Source organism: Aulonocara stuartgranti, assembly GCF_965226115.1.
Source record: "Aulonocara stuartgranti genome assembly, chromosome: 19".
NCBI classification, from domain to species: Eukaryota; Metazoa; Chordata; class Actinopteri; order Cichliformes; family Cichlidae; genus Aulonocara; species Aulonocara stuartgranti.
Window position 1 is genome coordinate 11,614,568 of NC_138955.1, and position 19,050 is coordinate 11,633,617.

At 40.9% G+C, this 19,050-nt stretch overlaps 1 protein-coding gene across 3 annotated transcripts in view; it reads left to right on the forward strand.

Moving 5' to 3' along the window:
* Window positions 1-19,050, forward strand: part of syne1b (spectrin repeat containing, nuclear envelope 1b) — a 67,609-nt gene that overhangs the window by 10,345 nt on the left and 38,214 nt on the right. For 2 of the 3 annotated variants that reach the window (XM_082516955.1, XM_082516954.1), the window contains exons 13-58: window positions 59-171; window positions 272-440; window positions 519-615; window positions 1,043-1,245; window positions 1,400-1,564; window positions 1,694-1,846; window positions 1,930-2,073; window positions 2,492-2,659; window positions 2,781-2,939; window positions 3,024-3,188; window positions 3,349-3,483; window positions 3,678-3,836; window positions 4,022-4,230; window positions 4,698-4,806; window positions 4,976-5,140; window positions 5,687-5,854; window positions 5,970-6,146; window positions 7,932-8,072; window positions 8,220-8,380; window positions 8,573-8,723; window positions 9,038-9,265; window positions 9,368-9,466; window positions 9,581-9,768; window positions 9,947-10,070; window positions 10,164-10,330; window positions 10,425-10,578; window positions 11,476-12,101; window positions 12,204-12,383; window positions 12,530-12,680; window positions 12,806-12,964; window positions 13,231-13,413; window positions 13,528-13,629; window positions 13,735-13,938; window positions 14,070-14,277; window positions 14,432-14,544; window positions 14,923-15,128; window positions 15,211-15,360; window positions 15,475-15,766; window positions 15,884-16,056; window positions 16,140-16,449; window positions 16,608-16,772; window positions 17,440-17,796; window positions 17,879-18,015; window positions 18,223-18,400; window positions 18,486-18,668; window positions 18,782-18,925. In XM_082516955.1, coding sequence (XP_082373081.1) covers window positions 59-171; window positions 272-440; window positions 519-615; window positions 1,043-1,245; window positions 1,400-1,564; window positions 1,694-1,846; window positions 1,930-2,073; window positions 2,492-2,659; window positions 2,781-2,939; window positions 3,024-3,188; window positions 3,349-3,483; window positions 3,678-3,836; window positions 4,022-4,230; window positions 4,698-4,806; window positions 4,976-5,140; window positions 5,687-5,854; window positions 5,970-6,146; window positions 7,932-8,072; window positions 8,220-8,380; window positions 8,573-8,723; window positions 9,038-9,265; window positions 9,368-9,466; window positions 9,581-9,768; window positions 9,947-10,070; window positions 10,164-10,330; window positions 10,425-10,578; window positions 11,476-12,101; window positions 12,204-12,383; window positions 12,530-12,680; window positions 12,806-12,964; window positions 13,231-13,413; window positions 13,528-13,629; window positions 13,735-13,938; window positions 14,070-14,277; window positions 14,432-14,544; window positions 14,923-15,128; window positions 15,211-15,360; window positions 15,475-15,766; window positions 15,884-16,056; window positions 16,140-16,449; window positions 16,608-16,772; window positions 17,440-17,796; window positions 17,879-18,015; window positions 18,223-18,400; window positions 18,486-18,668; window positions 18,782-18,925 — 8,292 coding nt within the window. Of the gene's footprint in view, window positions 1-58; window positions 172-271; window positions 441-518; window positions 616-729; window positions 751-1,042; window positions 1,246-1,399; window positions 1,565-1,693; window positions 1,847-1,929; window positions 2,074-2,491; window positions 2,660-2,780; window positions 2,940-3,023; window positions 3,189-3,348; window positions 3,484-3,677; window positions 3,837-4,021; window positions 4,231-4,697; window positions 4,807-4,975; window positions 5,141-5,686; window positions 5,855-5,969; window positions 6,147-7,931; window positions 8,073-8,219; window positions 8,381-8,572; window positions 8,724-9,037; window positions 9,266-9,367; window positions 9,467-9,580; window positions 9,769-9,946; window positions 10,071-10,163; window positions 10,331-10,424; window positions 10,579-11,475; window positions 12,102-12,203; window positions 12,384-12,529; window positions 12,681-12,805; window positions 12,965-13,230; window positions 13,414-13,527; window positions 13,630-13,734; window positions 13,939-14,069; window positions 14,278-14,431; window positions 14,545-14,922; window positions 15,129-15,210; window positions 15,361-15,474; window positions 15,767-15,883; window positions 16,057-16,139; window positions 16,450-16,607; window positions 16,773-17,439; window positions 17,797-17,878; window positions 18,016-18,222; window positions 18,401-18,485; window positions 18,669-18,781; window positions 18,926-19,050 lie in introns of all 3 variants that reach the window. The other variant, XM_082516953.1, reaches the window with a different exon arrangement.

The following is a 19,050-nucleotide window of genomic DNA, read 5'->3' on the forward strand; positions in this document are numbered from 1 at the left end:
GTGGGGTTAACTTTGTTTTGGACGGTATGAAGAAACAGGCGCTTGTTTAATTTTGCAGGAGGTATTGAAAAGCTTGGAGTCCCACAGGCAAACCTTTCAGCAGATCCACAGGGACAGATCGGTGAATGGGGTACCTGTCCCACCTGAGCAGCTCCAGGATATGGCAGAACGGTAAGATCTTTGTCAGGATAAGTGCATTTTTCTTTACCGTTTCATGATTTCTTTTTTTGCACTTTTCAAAATAATAACAGACCATTTGTTTAATTTGCAGGTTCAACTTTGTGTCTACATCATCACACGCTCACTTGATTAAGCTGGAATTCTGGGAAATGAAGTATCGACTGATGGCATTTCTTATGTTGGCTGAATCAAAACTCAAGTCGTGGATCATTAAATACGGCCGACGGGATTCAGTTGAACTCCTCTTGCAAAGCTACCTTGTAAGTTGAAATCATAGGAATTGTAGTCTGGGTTTTTAAAAGACATCAAACCAACGAGCGTTTCTCTTTCTGTTTCAGACATTCGTTGAAGGCCACAGATTTTTTGAGCAGTATGAGACAATCTTCACAGGTCTCAAGCAAGCTGCAGAGGTTTATGTTAAATCTGACAGTTCAAGTAAGTCTCTTTGCATTTTTATTTCTAAGCTGCTTTTTTATTTGTGCATACTATATGCAAGTGTTTTAATTTGGGCTTCTAGTAAACAGACTTACTGTTGATTTCACGTTACAGGGTCTAAGACCTGTAACAGAGGTAAGTCCAAAAACAGTCCAAACTTTGCCTGATCCTGAGCCATTTCTGTCTGCAAATAGGGGGCTGCACTTCTCGTTTCTCTCTCTTTAAAATCCCCAAACTATGAAATCATGCATAATGCATGCAGTAACAATAATTTGAATGCTTTTTTAGCATGATTTTTCTGACCTAACACACCAGCATCAACCATGAGGCCAAATCATCAGCGGACATAATCAAATGCTTTGTATACAGGTGGCAACCATGTAGATTTTGGTTTAACTGAACTACTGTTTCTATTCTCTGTTTTAAGTTGATGAAGCAGAGGGGGTGAGTAAATTCCTCAGTGATACCACAGCTCAGTGGAAGAACCTGGCTTTGGAGGTGCGCAGTGTACGGAGCATGCTGGAGGAGGTGATCGCTAACTGGGAGAAGTACAGCAGCACAGTGGCAGCTCTGCAGGCTTGGCTAGAGGATGCAGAGCAGATGCTCAGCCAGTCAGAGAATGCCAAACGTGTAAGTGCATTCAGATAATAGAAAAAACAATATTTTCTGTACAATTTATGTTGATTTTTTAAAAACATGAATAGAAAGAAAAGCATATTTTTCTCTTTGGCCAAGGAGTGTACAGTTAAAGTTGTGTTGCCTTTTGTATTTTTCTTTGTTACAGGACTTTTTCAGAAACTTCTCCCACTGGATCCAGCAGCACATGGACATGAACGATGCCGGGAACTTTCTCATTGAGACGTGTGACGATACGGTCTCACGGGATCTAAAGCAGCAACTTCTGCTGCTGAACGGGAGATGGAGGGAACTGTTTGTTAAAGTCAAACATGTAAATGCAACACACTTTGGAACAACACATTCACCACCAAAAAATATCGAATTGTACTTATTATCCAAACAGCTGCAAGTTTTAACGATTTGGACAAAAATATTGTGGTATCTTTTATTTCACTTGCAGTATGCAAGAGCGGATGAGGTGGATAAATTGAGGCAAGACTACCAAGACGGGATTAATACACTGAAGATGTTCATGGATGCAACCAATGAGAAGATGACAGCTCCTATCCAAGTATCTTTTCTAAATTGCAGAGCCTTTGTCCAAGATGTTGAGGTAAATCTGCTTTCTCAACTTAGATAAATCCTTATGTATTCTCTATTATATGATATATCATAATTTTTTTCAACTTCCTCTAGGAAATTAAGCACAAATTGCCAGCTATGGAAGCAGCTTGTAAGGCAGCAAGCCGCACAGCTCAGCTGTTAACCAAAGACACTCCACAAGAGGAAGTTTCACAGATGATGACTGTGATGGCTTCAATCAAAGAGCAGCTGAGTAACGTGTGTACAAGTCTATATAGATTACATGGCCTTACTTTAATGTGTGATTAAAATAGAAATCCTGCTGCTTAACACCACGGCATCTTACTTACTTTATTAGCTTTTTTGCACTACTTTGTATTCCTGAGCAAAGGAGGTCTTTAAATGAAATCCAAGCTGTGAGATTTAACCTCTTAGATTTTCTAGCCCATGGTTTATTAAAATTAAATCAAGAACTGCCACTTCCTACAACATCAAATGTACCATTTTTATTAAGAAAATAAAAGCTAAACTGCTTTTTTACTCTAATAGAACATTTTGTTTTTACATACTGACATTTTTTTTTAAAAATCATAATGGATGGATAACCTGTATTGAACTTAAGGATAATGAAGTTTCTTATGATGAAATATTATTACCATTTCTCTCCTCCAATCAGATACGGGAGAGATGTTTGCCTCTGCTTCGGGAGTCTCAATCGCTTTTACCTCCACTGGAGGAAATGGAGAAGAATATCACAGGCTTCTACCAAGCTCTGGAGAAGGCTAGTCATATCACCAGCACCACCGACTCGGAGGGACCAGTAGACTTTAAACAGAAATGCCAGGTGAGTAACTGTGAAATACACTGAGGCATTTTAGTAGTTCGGATTTCGAGCAGATTTATGTATGTTTTAGCCTAAACTAACTAACCTAAGCTAACACCCTACCTGTCATTTAATTCTACAGGAACTGGCAACCTTCACACATAGCTGTAAGAAGTGTCTGACAGTAATAGAGAAAGACCACCAGACCATCCAGAAAATAATGAACAGTAGTAAAACCCTCGAGCATATGGATATGGGTCTACTGCAGAAACGGGTAGCAGACCTGCAGACCTCATCACAGGTAAACATCAAGACCTGCTGTCTTCTCCACCGTAATCAGTGACTGAATTATTTTAGCACTAAAAATGATTTGTTTTGTGCCTAGAACTTGATTAAAGAGTCCACAGAGTGGAGAAAACATGTGGAGGCCAACAGCAGTCTAATGAAGAGATTTGATGAGTCACGGATAGAGCTGGAGAAGGTTCTTAAAATGGCACAGAACTTTCTGACAGAAAGAGGCAACCCAGAAGAGCTGCTGAAGAAACACACTGTGAGTGTACTTTGCCAGATTCAGATGTTTTAGATCGTTCATATCAGTTTATGACAGTATACACGGTATTGAATCCCAGTGCAGTAACATGTACAACAATGAAACAAAGTATAGTCTGTGCAAAGTGTTAAACATGATGAGCAGTTATGGGTTTTTTCAGGAGTTCTTTGGACAGCTCGACCAGCGGGTCTTGAACACTTTCCTGAAAGCTTGTGATGAGCTGACAGACATTTTGCCGGAGCAGGAGCAGCAGTCACTGCAGGAAACAGTTAGAAAGCTGCATAAACACTGGAAGGTTGGTGTCAAGGATGTTTAATCCATTAATTTAAAATGTTTTCAATCTCAATATGACTTTTATAAGATAGTAGGAAATTCTTAAAATGTACTGGAATGACTGAAACTCTCTCTGCAGCTTTTCAAAAAGTTGGTGCAAACAAACTGTGCTGCTCAGAGTGTGACAGCTTTGCTGTTGTCTTTCTCCTTTTTCAGGATATACAGACAGATGCTCCCTTTCATCTCCTGCATCTGAAGGTGGAGGTGGAAAGAAGCAAGCTGATGTTGTCACTGCAAGAGTGCCAGGCAGAGCTGACCAGGGAAAACCGCCACCTGGCTAGCATGGGGAGCGAAAGGCTCATTAAGGAGCACAGGGTAAGCACAGTGTAGATGGCTGGCTGGCCTGGTTACATGTATTGATTAACTCAGTGTGAATCAATTCACTGCCTCGCACAGTAAGTGTGTCAAGAGCTGAAGCTCTTTCCTGTCACCCAGCTTAGCAGCATTTTGTTTTGCCTTGGATTTACATGCATTTTCTGCTTTATATAAATGGCCTTCAGGCCTTCTTTAGGGAAAAGGGTCCACAGTCTATATGTGAGAAAAGGCTGCAGCTGATGGAGGAACTTTGTCAAAAACTCCCCGAGGGTGACCTGGCTCACCAGACCTTGGAGACGGCAAGAAAGGACTTTGCTGAGGTCCGGGAGGAGATTGAGAACACTCACCAGAAGCTAATGCAGCACCAAGATAAATGGAAGGAGTACAACAAAAGGTGCAATAATGTTATAAAATTAGTCATTATGATTCATTTCTTTCAGTGTAAACACTTTCTGTAAATGTCACATACGCACATACTTTAGAATTTAACCTCGTGTTTTGTGGCGCTGCAGCAATAAAACTGTGTGTTTGTCATTGCCGTGCAGTGCCACACATTCCTGGCATACCCGATGTAATCATGTTAACATTTTTTCATTCACTTGAGAAAAAGAACAGTAGTTGTAGCAGTTACGAGTGTATTCAGTTTTTGGTGCAAAGATCACAGATTCCAAATTATGTCCATCCATCCATTCTCCTCCACTTATCTTTATCAGGGTCACGGGGGGCTGGAGTCTATCCCAGCTTCCATAGTGCATCTGATATTTAATTATATATATATATTTTTAGAGAAGTACTCATTTTCTGTATGAATTTAAAGTGCTGTTCAAGGTTTTCATGAGATTTGTTTTTGGTGTCAAACAGATACGCTGAACTTTCCTGTTGGCTTATATCTAAAGAAAGCCAACTAAGGATGCTGAGAAATCGAGCTAATGACCCCAATAAATATGGCACGGTGAAGGCTACCATAACGGTGAGTTAGTCCTCTTCCTAAAGTCCAAACTGTTTACTTCCTTTCCCACTTTCTTCTGTGGTGTGTCACATCTTCTCAGTGTCGTGTCTGAAGCTGTTACTGTATAAACACTCCGGGTCAGGTGACTCTTGTCCACACGGGTCGTATCACACTCTGTTGTTGTGTGCAGGAGCTGAGGAATGATGCAGAGCTACAGGAGGGGAATCTTGGCTGGCTGAAAAGCCGTATGGCTGTACTGATTGAAATCTGTGCTGACAGCGATGCCCAGAGGCAAGGAAGTGCACTGAGCAAGCTCTCCACTGATTTTAAGGGTCTTCTCGCTTCTCTGTTAGAGGTAAGTGATGTTCTCACATGTTTTTATCTTAAGGTGCCAAAAACAATTAAAATACCATACAGTAAAAATAAACTGTGAATACAGATATAGTATGAAGAGTGTGAAACTCATTTTAGTTAACTTGCCACATGCAACCCAGTTTGAGTTGGACCTACTAGTCTTTAACAAACCAGTAATTTATTCAAAAATTAGGCACAAATACTTCGTATGTAGATCTAAATCACAGTTATATTTTACTTTTTAACAGAAAAACAGTTAAAATTGGGATTATAAATGATTTCCCTCCAATTTTAAGATATAAATTTTCATGCTGTGCAGTCATCCTCTTGACAGGATGGCTCTGGCCTGTGGACCATATAAGTGAGACCACTGAATTTTATCAAAATATCTCTCATCAGCTACAGTCTAAGATATGAGTTATTAAATATTGTTACAGTTGACATCATGAAACTGACATTTTCCAGCCAACAGAAGCAGACAATAGCAATATCCAAGCGTAAGTATTGTTTGTGACAGCGTTGCGTTTTCTCTGATGTCTTTAATCAGGCTGAGAAGATGGTGCTGGCTGTTGGGGATTGTGTACAATTCAGAGAAGAGGTACAAACTACACTGGAAGACCTGCTTCAGGGGCAGAAAGAGGCTCAGGCTGAGGTTACTAAAATACTGGACTGCTCAACTGCTAGAGAAGCCCAACAGATGCTGCTTGTTCATCAGGTATCCTTAGACCAAACAAATAATTCCACATTACTGTGCTTTGGATTTTGTTTTTGCTTGATTTTCTTATTGAATTTGACTCTGATAACCAAACAATTTTAATGTTTCCCAATAGCAACTATTAAAACGCCTGAAACTAAAGAGGAAGGATGTCCAGCACCTTTTCACCAGAGGCCAGCAACTCCAGGCTGAGGAAGGATTGGGGGAGACTCTGCAGCAGGACCTGCAGAGTTTAGAGAACACACTTAGCAAAATGGAACAGAATATGGATTCACAGGAGCAAAGCCTTGAGGTGAGCAGTGTTTAAGACTGATCTGAAAGCAACGAAAGCTATTGATACACTGATACACTGGCTAAAGTGATGAAACAGTGTTTTTGATGCATGCTTCTTCACCCACTAAAGTCATAAAGTTCTTTTTGTGACACTGTGCTCTGAATAATTCTGGTGAAATGAGCATATGGTGTGAAAAGTTATTCCCAGGATCTGAGCTTAATCCTGGTGTAGTGATCAATTTAGCAATTGTATTATTCAATTCAATTTAATTCAATTTAATTCGATTCAATTTGTATAACCTAGTATAAGTATAAGTAAGGGTTTTACGCCCATAAAACCATATTAAGAAATATTTGGGGGAGGAGAAGGAGGAAGTAAAAAAATGGATTTTATATGCAAGTAAGAGTATTTTAAAATTAACTCTGTAAGAAACTGGAAGCCAATGTAGCCCTGCTAAAACTGGAATGATTTGTTTTTGTTCATTACCTTCATATTTCATATAGTTCTAGATAAGTTGCAGTCTACTGAGAAGGTGTTTTTCAGAGTCATGGCAGGAAACTTCGTACTTTGGCGATAATCCTAAGATGGAAGAATGGTGGAACCAATAATGGTTCAAACCAGAATCTAAAATAAAGCCCAAGACTTTTAATTTGTGGCTGTACTACGTCAGGTGATGTCCCCAACTCATGAAAAGGCAGATCATGTTTGGTTTTAGGGCCAATTTAAAAAAGAAAATTCCAGTTTGTTTCTATTAAGTTTTAAGGCGTTTATAGTCATCAATTTGTTAATGTCAAGTGCTAATGAGATGAGTAGATCAAACATATATCTGTGTATCATCTGCGTAACTACGGTAATGAATGTTATCATATCACGTAAGGTTGCCAAGTGGAAGCACGCATTATCGCTCCACTGCTTTGCTCTCATATTATTTTGTTAAAGTGTGAGTCAAAGTCAAAGTAAACTTTATTGCGTAAGAAGTTTTTTCTGATGATAGTCAAATTGTTCATTTTCTCTCTGCTCTAACTGACTCTCTACTCTTGCGTAGTCCTCAGTATTGCTCAGTTCAGCATCTGTTGTTGTGAAGTTTGAGGCCTTTTTTATTTCTAAGCTTACTTTTATTCACAGTGCTTCCCCTTTATGTGTTTTTATATTGTTTTGCATGTTTACTCTCTCCAGGACTCTGACACAGTTACATTATACTATATATTATATAAGCTAATGTGTGTTGCTGCGTATAAATAAATGAATGAAGTAAGTAAAGGAAAATGTTATGTATAGAGGATTGAAAGGTCTGACTGATATTTTCTAATGGAGTACTGTTCTTTGAGAAGCATTACAGCTCTAAGGATGCCTCGCTGCAGTGAGTCAGATATGTTATTCTTAATGGTGCTGCTATTTGTGAGATGAGGGGTTAGTGTTGAAATGGAAATTTAAGTTCAGCCTTTTTTATGCTAGCGGTTATACTGATAATCAGTAATGAATTTAATGTTTGTGCAGTTGCTGCCTTGTATGGTGTGGTTTTTGTCAAGTGTTAGCAGTGCTGACTCATCACCCCTGCTAATAGGTGCAGACGCTATGGTGTCATTTGCATACATAATAGTCATACCGAGCAGGTTTGGTATAGTGCCGTGTCATTGTGTTCTGTTAGTGTGATCTTTACGTGTTTTTTCTGCCACTGGGGGATGATTATTATCTTGCAACAACATTTAAATATGAAGGTTTGATAACAGCACTAAACACAATGAATGGATCTAAAAATAATGCTGATCTGACCTTAATGAGTTTGACGATTGTCATTCCCAGGTCACACTGGCAGCCTGGCAGGAGTTTGACAGCCAACAGGAAGCAGTTCATGAGTTTGTTAACAAAGCACGCTCAACAATGGAGAGAGACCTGAACTTCAGCAGTCCAGAAAGTCTGGCAGTTGAACTTGATCAGGCCAGAGTAAGTCTTCTTTTTTAAGTTAAAAAACCAAACAAATAAACAAAACCAAAAAATATCTTTTGGTTGACTCTTAACATTTAAACTGAAAGGTATGGGTTAGATAAATACTGTAGAAAACTATACTAAATGTTGCCATTTTGTGAGCAGGTGCTGCTGAAGCAATGTGAAGCAAAGGCCTTACATATGAACACATTGCTGAAGAGATCAGCAGAAATCCAGCTGGGCCCCAAAAACAAGACTCTGCTTTTACAGCAAGCCCGCTCTCTCAGCGAACAAGTGGATAAAGTAGAGTCTGGGCTGAAAAAAGAGTAAGAAAATAGATTCATTGATTAAAGCTTTTATTTTGTTCGGAAACACACATACGCATACACACATTGGTGCATTTGAGAATGTGCTGACTGACATGTGCAGTAGTAAATTTAGCTGTCTTACACCTAACATGAATATCAGGCATTGCTTGCAGCTAAAAGTTATATAATTTATCATTTTTACTCCCCCAGTGTCAAAAATCTGGAAGAAATGAAAGACCAGTGGGATCAGTTTGGAGCTGGATTTGAAGCCTTTTCCTTATGGATATCTGAAAAGGAAAAACAGCTGGATGCAATGAAGTCTTCTACTTTGCCTCTGGAGGAACAGATCGACACAGTCAAGGTACAGTAGTGTGTATTATAACGCTCCAACCCATTAAAACCATAAAACCAAGTAATATTAGCCAGCAAACAATAACCACAAAGCCAAGACATTAAAGTTAAAATCGATAAGGTGTCTGAAGAGGCCATTGGAAGCAACAGTGCAATATTGCTTTGCCCATCGAGACTGTCTCTCTCGTTGACACCCACAGCAAAAAACAGTAACTACTGGTGATTTAATTGTGGGCAGGACCTCTTTTTAGATGGAGGAACACTGATTGAGTCATAAAGATCTTATTTGGACTTTATTACAGTTTAATTGTCTTGCTTTTTCAGGCTGTTGCGGCAGGACTTCAGTCTCGAGCGGAGGTTCTTTCTCAGCTGGAGACAGACTCCCAAGCCCTGGCTCAGTTTGTGTCTTCGGGGGAGGCGGCTCGCATCAAGGCTCGTTTGACCCAAATCGGCAGGTACTGGGAGGAGCTGAAGGAGAGCGTTCAGCAGCTTGATGGACAGCTGGAGGAAAGCTCTTCTCACCAGCAGAAGTTCAAAATGAGCCTAGAGGAGGTATATATTCACTGACTGATACTGCTGCAGTAACAGTGGTATATAGAAAAGATTAGAGAGATAATAATTAATGGAGTTAATCGGGTCTTAATTTTCTGTCAGGTACAAGCATCTCTTAGTGAGCTGTATACAAACCTGGAGCATCCTATCAAATCCTGCACCTCCTCATCAGAGACCTACAAAGCCCTTCAAAACCACATGGTATTATTTCTTTCTACAATTGCTCATTTTGCGAGTTAACTTTAAATACCAGTAATGGTACTAGAGTGCAGGTTGAGGCTTTGTTGGTCACTGCCATGTGTTATTATTCTCCAGGATGCCTGTCAGTGTCTGGAACGGCTGAGAGGAACCTTGCTGTCGCTGTCGGCTGGCGCCCGTCGACTGAGTGACAAAGAGCAAGCAGAGCGGACTGTGACAGAGCTAAACACCACCTATGACCAGCATGTACAGGAAGCAAAGGACAAACAGAGCACTTTGGAAAACCTGCTCTCCCTTTGGCAAAAGTATGGATTACTGTATGTAGCATAGTAATTTTAAAAGCTTTAGGATAAAATTAAGAAATGCTGATAGTTACATTTGATATGGACAATAGACAAAACAGAGCCGTGTCTCCCTTTGAAGCAAAGTGCACCCAACTCTGTAAATAAATCTTACAATTCCAATGTTTCTGATGTCCTTCAGGTATGAGAAGCAGCATTCAAACTTTGTTTCCTGCTTGGAGAGAAGTGAATCTGCGTCCAAACCAGAAAGTCCGTTCCTGTCAGCAGATAAAGCCAAGCTCCGCGGCGAGATACAGGATTTGCAGGTACAATTTATACAGACACAGTTTAACTATGAAACAGAATTCAATTAATAATATATTATTGTAACAACATGGATGAATACTTTTTCCTTGCAGGTCTTGCACTCTGAGGTTCAATCCCTTGAGAGGGCTCATGCTGAACTGGCATCTTTGGGGACATCATTGTATCCCACTGCAGAAGGAGAGAGAGTTAGTCAGCTGAAAGATGAGCTTGAAACCCTGCAGAGGAGATTGCATGTCCAAAATGAAGTTCTCCCTCGAAGGTACAATGAAATAGTCTGACTGCAAATTAAATTATAAAGCTTGTCTTGCACTAACTAAATTGTGGAGTTACCATGGAGCCTTTTTCTACTCCAGAATCTCAGAGCTTCAGAGCCACCTTTCACTGGTAGAGCAGTTTGACCAGGCCTTGCTTAAATTCTGCCAATGGAGTGAGAACATGCTCTCAAATCTTCACTCATCTCCTCAAATCAATATCGGCAAACTGCAACCTGCTGCAACACAAGTAAAGGTAAGAAATGAAATGTTTTTCTTACATTTGCATCCCTAATACACCCGTGGCAAAGACATGCTGAAAAGACAGGTTTACCTAAACATTGTTAAGCCACCCTTTAAGACACAAAAATACATCACTTTATCTCTTAACTCTGGTTAATCAAAAGAAAAGGACTCAAGCTGTTCTTGCTGTGAGGCAACACTGCTGACCATTTTACCACCATGCCAACTTTTCCATTTACTGAATATCTATTGATGCTGCTATCTGTCTTTATTGAAGTATAAGATGCATACCTTTTCTGTGTAGCGCAGGGTGACATTGTATGTCTATTTGATCTTAAAGTCACAACCACACATACATATTAAAAAAAAAGGAAATCAAATCAGTCAAATATTTTAAAAAAAATACAAGGTGTAATCTTGAACACTATTAAAATTTTTCTTTTGAACCAAATTTAACCTGATTTTTTTTTCCCTTAATTTACTATTTAGATGTACTTCAGACATATTATGGAAAAAGTTGAATTCAAGTCTCTAAAATACCCAAATTTTGCTAAATTTAGATGTAAACCCCCAACCCCGAAACAGATGGCCACCCCTCCTTGAGCCTGGTTCTTCTGGAGGTTTCTTCCTGTTAAAAAGGGAGTTTTGCCTTCCCACTGTCGCCAAACAGTTTTCTCTGTATTATTGTAGGGTCTTTACCATACAATATAAAGCACATTGAGGCGACTGTTGTTGTGATTTGGTGCTATTTAAATTAAATATGAATTGAACTGAATGTAACATTCAATGGCCTTTTTTTAAAGGCTATGACTGACAAAACCAACATGTTTTTCTCCAAGATAAAAGGAAATAGGCAGAGGAATTGAGCTTTCAGAGCAACAGCTGATTCTCTAAAACTTGCATCTTACAGGAGATGCAGGGGGCCCTGCAGAAGCAGTCCAGTGTGAGAGAGAGTTTGGAGCAGCAAACCGAGAAGCTCTGTCAGTTCTGTGAGCCTGGTGATGCACAGCTCCTACGTAGCAGAGCAGACAGCTGTCTGCAGCCCTACATGGAGGCCCACAATATAGCCGAGCTCCAGTTGGAGTGCCTGGAGAGGCTCGAGGCTTTTTTGCAGACCCACAGTGTGGTGACTGGAGTTTTGCGGGGTCTGAGACAGACTGTTGAAAGTGCTGGGAGCTGGGACCGTGGAAGAGTGGAGGAGCTGCAGCAAGAGCTGACAACTATTGTCCCAGACATTAGTCAGCTCGAGACTCTAGCCATCAGTCTGGACAGCAGTCTATGCAAAAGTCATCTTCACATTGGTGCTGATGAGGGTTCTCCTAAGTCATGTCGCATGCTGGCGGATTCACTTAGTGTTGAGCTGGATGCAGTGAGGAACTTGCTTGGTACTAAGCAGAGTGAAGCAGAAGCCCTGGGGGCTCTGTGGACTTCATTTAGACAGCGGAAAGAGCAGCTTCTGAAAGCCGTGGAAGATATTGAAGAAAAAGCAGACCGTCAGAGCCTTAAAGAGCCCAGCCTGCATGGCTTACAGCAACGGTAAAGTATTCCAGCAATATCTGATGTAATTCAAATGTGAAGTGGTGAAATTGACAACTGAACATAGTCAATAACTATACATATTATCCCCCTGTGTGTCAGACTTCGGTTCTTTAATCAGCTAGAGGATGAGCTCCAGTCACACCAGCATGAGGAGCAGTGGCTGAGGGACAAAGGCAACCAGCTGGCTCAGAGGGATGCAGAGTTGGCTGGAGAGGTACTGAGGGAAATCAGCTTGCTAGAGACTACATGGGAAGACACCAAGAGGCTCATTGCAGAGAGGTACAGAAGTAAAAGCAATGGGGATTCCTTCATTCTAACATGTTTTTAAGTGTGTTTGAGTGTCTTTAAACACATTTTTCTTCAATTTACTGTATTTTCCAGTTAATTTACAGTTAAAATGAAACGAACTCATTTCCGTTTGACAGACAGGAGCAGTGCAGTGTCCTTACTGAGCTTATGAGAGAATACCAAATCCTGAAAGCCTCCCTCAGCAGCACTATTGAGAGTGCTGAACCTTTGCTTGAGATAAGCTCTGTTCTGAAGGACCACGAGGAAACTAGGAGGTCACTAACCAAGGTTGGAACAAAATATATATATTTTATATCGCTTTTAGGAATTATGCTTCTATTCTTTTTCTTATATTGAGGTTCAAGACTACATTGTGTTACTTAAGTACTTTGCTGTCTTTACTTCATTTGTAGCATGAAGCAGTGAAGGTGGATCTGGCTGCCAAGCAGCATGAACTAGATCAGTTTTCCAGCAAAGGAAAACAGCTGGTGACTGAACTAAAGAAGGTCCCCGAGTGTGACTCTCAAATGATGAAAAAGGATATGGAGACACTTGTTGACCAGTGGTTGGATGTAAGCCTGACTTTAAGAGTTCATTTCTGAAGCATCAATGTTATGCCTTGTTGTTAACAATAAAGTTCTCTACTTGGGTTTTTTTTTTTTAAATCGGAGAAAAAGACTGGACTTCTATCTGTGTTGTGTCTATGTGTTAACAGAGAGCTTTGCAAGCTATACTCTGTGTAAGATGTACAACAGAGCATAAATTTAATCTACTGTGGATTAAGGTTTACTGTCCACCCAGTTTAATCAACAATGGTAAAGTGTATTCCATTTCCCAGGTGTCTGAGAGGGTAGATGACAACATTGATCGACTAAACCAGTGTTTGGGCCTGTGGGATGATGTGCGTAAAATCAATGATGATATTGAGAGCTGGACTGGCACAAGTGTGATTGAGCTAAATGAAAGCCTGAACAACCTAAACAACAGCCAGAAGATATCAGCAAGGCTTACAGAGTTGAAGGTACAGTAAGATATATGATGTCTTGGAAAACTGGCAAGGATTTGTTTTACCTGGGTTTGGTTGTTGTAGGTGAGCTTGTGCGTGACATGCTTTTCTCATTCGACAACGCCACAGGTGGAACTTGGCGAGAAGGAGCAGAGACTTGAAGCCCTGCAAAGTAAAGTGGCAGAGTTGAAGAAGTGCAGTCAAAACCAAGAGACTCCAGCTAAACTACAGGTACTAAATACAACTCTGGTTTATGGTGGGTCTGAACAAACAAATATTAGCTCAAGCGCTGCAGATGAACTGGTCTTTCTTCAGTAAATACTGTGATTGTATTAGGTGTTGGAGAATGACCTGCGCAAAAAGATCTGCACTGTCCAGAAGCTACATGAGCAGGCTAAGGGAAATCTAATGGACTTCAGTTCCCAACGGAAACAGCTTGAAGACTACATCTCACAGATGTCTGCATGGCTAAAAAGTATGGAAGATTCTCTAGTTTCTTCTCCAACTGGATCAGATCCTGAGGACATATGCAGAGTGAAGGTACAGTCTAAATAATAAGCAATTTAAAATTATAGCCCTTACAAAAAATATTGATGGTGAATGCAATGTGTTTCTATAAATTTGAGAAGTTACAGTGATAATCAAAACTACATTTTTAACATGTTTTTTAGGATCTCCAGAAGGAGCTGCAAAATCAGCAAGGGAGTATTGACTCCACCAGAGAAAGCCTCAACACGTTGTGCAGAAAATATCCATCTGAGGAGCTGGCTGGTTTGGGTTCAGCTCTCACTGATCTTATCAAGACTTATGAGTCTGCAAACCAGCTTTCTGCAAGGACACTTGCCTCACTGCAGAACGGTCTTCAGCAGCAGTTCAATGGTAAGAAGGCTGGCTGGATAAAAATGTACAGGTATACTGCGTTTTAATGGGAATCCATGCTCGGTGTAAACTTTTATTATTTTATTAATTGTTTAGATTTCATTCTGTCTAAGTCTACACCTGATGTTAATTCTCTTTACCCCCAATTCCTCAGACCTAGTTCAGGAGTTTCATCGCTGGCTTTCAGAGCAGAGGGAGATAGTGAAAGAATGCTCTGACCGATCAGGAGACACTCAAATTGTGGAACGCAAACTGCAGAAACTGAAGGTACAGTGACTACTACCACTACAGTAAATAATCTTTAATCTTTCAATATATAGTAATAGTGAAGACTTTAAAGGTTTTGAATAGGTAAAAATCATAAGTAGGTGTCACTGATTCAAGATGTGATCAAATACAAAATTGCCACTTGTATTCATAAGTTTTGGCATTGACTAACAGCCAAAGAAGTGTTTTTAGAGGATGTTACAATGATGTTTTACTTGATCATTTAAATGATGTAGCATCCACAGGAAGGGGTTGTATGTGCAGTATCTGTGGTTAAAAGCATAATGTCTTTCCTCTGGCTCTGGATGCTGCTTGTGTAATGGTATGATTCACATGTGAAGGAGTTCGAAACTAAAAGTGATGTGGATTATCTATCAGGGTGCCATGGATCGTGTGGAGGAGGGTGAGGTACGTCTGACTCAGGTCTGTGAGGAAGGAGAGAAGCTCCTACTTCATCTTCCCAAAGCCAGCGCTGGGCAGGTCCAGCAGCATCTTTCATCCATCCAGCAGGACTGGGACAGCTTTGTGGAGCAGTGCAGACAGAACCAACAGATCCTGGTAGACAGTGCATCTCTTATGAAAGGGTGAGCACCTCTGCTGAACTGCATCTGTAAAGCCCTTTGTAAGCCCACTATTTATAAGCGAGGCATTTTGATTTCCTTGTAGATTTGAGGGTCGCCTTAAGAAGCTCAGATGGTGGTTGGAACACATGGAAAAGAAAATGACCACCGATCTGCTTGAAGCCCAGCAACGTGGTCCTGAAAAGGCTGTCCTGGAACAAGTGGAGGAATACCAGCAGGAAGTGCTCAAAGAAAGGTGCTAACTATACACGTTTATTTGCCAAGGAAAGACTGCTTAGTGCATTATCATTGTTTCTGAATGTGCCCAAAAGATTCAAAGCAATTAAACATCCTACCTTCCTACATGCAGGGATTCATTTGAGCGTCTCTGTCAAGAGGGGCAGGCACTTAATGAAGGTGGGCGAGGTGATGGAAGTGAGACAAGAGTTTCTGCTCAGCTTCAATCACAACACCAGGCCTTGCTGAGGCGTGTGAGAGAGAGGCTGCGCAGTTGCCAGCTCACTTTGCAAGAGCAACAGGCCTTTGAAGAGACACTGCAGGCTACCTGGACCTGGCTCAATGGTGTCCAGGAGCGCCTGGCTTCACTCAACAGCACAGTAGGAAATAAAGAGACTCTGGAAAAAAGACTAGGCCTTGTACAGGTCAGTAAATAATGTGTACCAGAAATGCAGTTATTTGGTTCACAGTGTTGTCTGGACACATTTTGAAGTGCATAAGCGATCTCATAGATCTTCCTTACTGTTTTCTCATATGTTCAGGATATCCTGCTAATGAAGGGTGAAGGTGAGGTGAAGCTCAACATGACAGTAGGAAAAGGTGAACAGGTTCTAAAGCACAACAGAATGGAAGGGCAAGAAGCTATTTGTCTGCAGCTCCAGAGCCTGAAGGATGCCTGGGCTAATATGTTAATGACATCTATGAGTTGTCACAGGTAGGAAACATGTCCTCTACACGGCATCTGATAAAAGTTACATTATCTACATTACGTGATGAAATTTTGTCATTTTTCTATAGTCGTCTGGAGTGGACAGTGGCTCAGTGGACCAGCTATCAGGAAAATAAAAGCCAGCTGCAGCAGTGGATGGAGTCAGTGGAGCAAGAGGTGGGGATGACTCTGCCTCAGCAGCCAGGCCTCAAAGAGAAGTCGGCTTTACTTGAGCGCCTCAGAGCCATCCAGGCTGACGTGGACACTCATGCAGCAGTCCTGTCACGCCTAACAGACAAAGCGGTGGAGTTGCATGAAAAAACTGGTGATCAGATTTTTGGACCAGAGTCAAGGGCAGAGCTCAATGCACACTTTGCTGATATCTCGGCTGTTGTCAAGGTGATTTAACTTCAGGCATAGGCTAAATGGTGCTTACAAATAATTACTGAATCGTTGATCATCAGTACAGGAAAACGGGACAGCTAAACAGAGTCTGGATCCAGGAAGCTGACTCATTCATAACTGACAGTGTTTTCATTGTCTTTTTTCCCCCAAAGGGTAAAGTACAGTCCATGCAAAACATCGTGTCTGAGCATGAGCAATATCTTGATGCTGTGAGAGACTTCAACGACTGGCTAATTTCAGCAAAAGAGGAACTCCAGCGCTGGTCTGACCTGTCAGGAGACTCAGTTTGCATTAAAAGAAAGCTCTCCAAAGTGCAGGTGAGGAAGCTTAATAACCATAATTGCTTATATTCAAGGCAAAAAGTATTTGAGGTTATTTAGTTTTTCCACTGTGATGCACGTCTCATATTCCAGCCTGAAAACTTCCCCAAGTAAGCACTAGGGAGACAACCATAAGGAATCAAGATGTTCTTCCTCCATGCTTCTTAGCATCAAATAAGGGCTGGACATGAATCCCAGTTTTTTGTGCCAGAGGTAGCAATAATTTTATGATTTTGGCCACAGTCAAGAGCTCAGTATAATTAAGTTACCCAGTCAGCTGTGCCATTTAAAACCTAAGAAATTGTTATTTTATATTTATTTATAAAAGTGTCTAAAATATGGAGTGGGATTGTCAACCTGATAAAAAGGTCCTACAGGCAGAAAAAAAATATTTAAAATTAGAATCAGATGGAAGGAATTAATACACTGTTTAATTTGTCAGACCATGAGTGTGACTGAGCAAACAACTGGTTCACTGAGCGCATGGATTTATCCTGAAAACAAATATTAAAAGCGGGCTACATTAACTACTGAGTTTACAGGTTTCTCAGTTGACAGATATCTTCTCGTTATATCCAGCGGGGGCACAGTTTGCTGCTGTTTACAGATTTAATTAGTAGAAATTTGCATTTAATTTGTTTGCCATTCCTTTGGATCTTTCCAGGAGTTGCTTGACTCTAAGCAGCGAGGCAGAGAGAGGCTGAACCGGGTTCAAAGATGCGGAGCAGTGGCAAGAGACTACACCGGATCGGGGGGATATGAGACTATAGAGCGAGAGGAAGCAGCCCTGTTGTCATCATGGGAACAGTGGGAGCGGGCAGCACTACAGACACGTGCAAGTCTAGAGACCACACTCTCACAGATAGCAAGCTCTGAACAAGAGTTCAACAGCCTGTCAGCACAGTTGGAGCAGGACCTGCAGGACTTCAACCGACAGCTGCAGGACTGGCGACTAAGGCTGACCCAAGCAGAGAGAAAAAATGATGGAGAAGAAGCTGTTAAGGGCTGGCAGATAGCAAAGGCAAGTCTTGGCTTTAGTTTGGTTCCAATGATAAGTTAATATTAATTGACGGTCCATAACTTCATATTTGTTTTCCATTTAGGACACTTTGGAGGAACTTGTCAAAGCTGAGCCCATGTCTGATAGTCTGAAGACTAAACTAAACGATCTGTGCCGATTCTCCAGAGAAATGGGAACACAGTCGGAGAGAGTGTCTGCTCTCATCAAGGAATACAATAGGTAAGTAAAAGTAATGATGTTTTATTCCAATGTAGACCATTATTTTATACACTATACTGTGTGATACATTTTTTCATGTATTTAAAAATGATTGATCAAGAAAGTTATAACAAAAAATAAGAAAATACAATCAACAATTTCAGATTTGACTGGAAATAATGACATTGACAGAAAGAAATTCTTAAATTCGTCATGATTTGTTTCTAGTCTGAGTCTCCAAGCCTCCAGGGAGTGCCAGGGCAAAGAGAAGCTGCTGGAACAAGGTTTCCGCTCCGCCTTCAGAGAGTTCCAACAGTGGTTGGTTAATGCTAAGATCAACACGGCGAAGTGCTTTGATGCACCTCAAAATCTCAGTGAGGCCTCGTCTAGCTTTCAGAAAATTCAGGTATAGAACTAACTAAAGACCTAGCATCTATATCAAATATTTCAGCCTAATAATTGATCTTCTCATCTCCTTTTTTCCTTAACAGGAGTTTCTAAGTGATAGGGAGCAAGGTCAGTCAAAGCTGAATGCTGTGGTTGTGAACGGTGAGCTTGTCACTAGTGTCACAGCTAAAGATAAAGTTGATGCAGTTCGGGCTAAAATGAACACTGCCAGAGAGGACTGGAAAAACATGATGTCCAGTCTGCACAACAGAGAGACATGTCTGCAAGTGAGCATTCAAACACCCCTTGTCAGTAACTGGGGGCATCTTATTCCCTAAAACCATCAGTGTAGAAATCAGATTTATGCCAAGTGATGCATCAGTCTACCTGTGTGTTTCAGAATCTTGTGTCACAGATGAAGGACTTTGAGGCGAGTGCAGAACCTGTTCAGGACTTCCTAAACGCCACAGAGCTGGCTGTACAGGAGAGCAGCACAAGACTTCATGATCTCACAGCCAAGAAGTTGGAGCTTCACAAGCTACAGGTACTAATGTTCAAAATCAACCAGACTTGGAACACACATAAAGGCCAATTATGCCACTCAGTTTAAGTGTGAACCTAACTTCCATTGACAGAAGCTCTCCATTCCAGCTAAGTTACAGAGTTAAA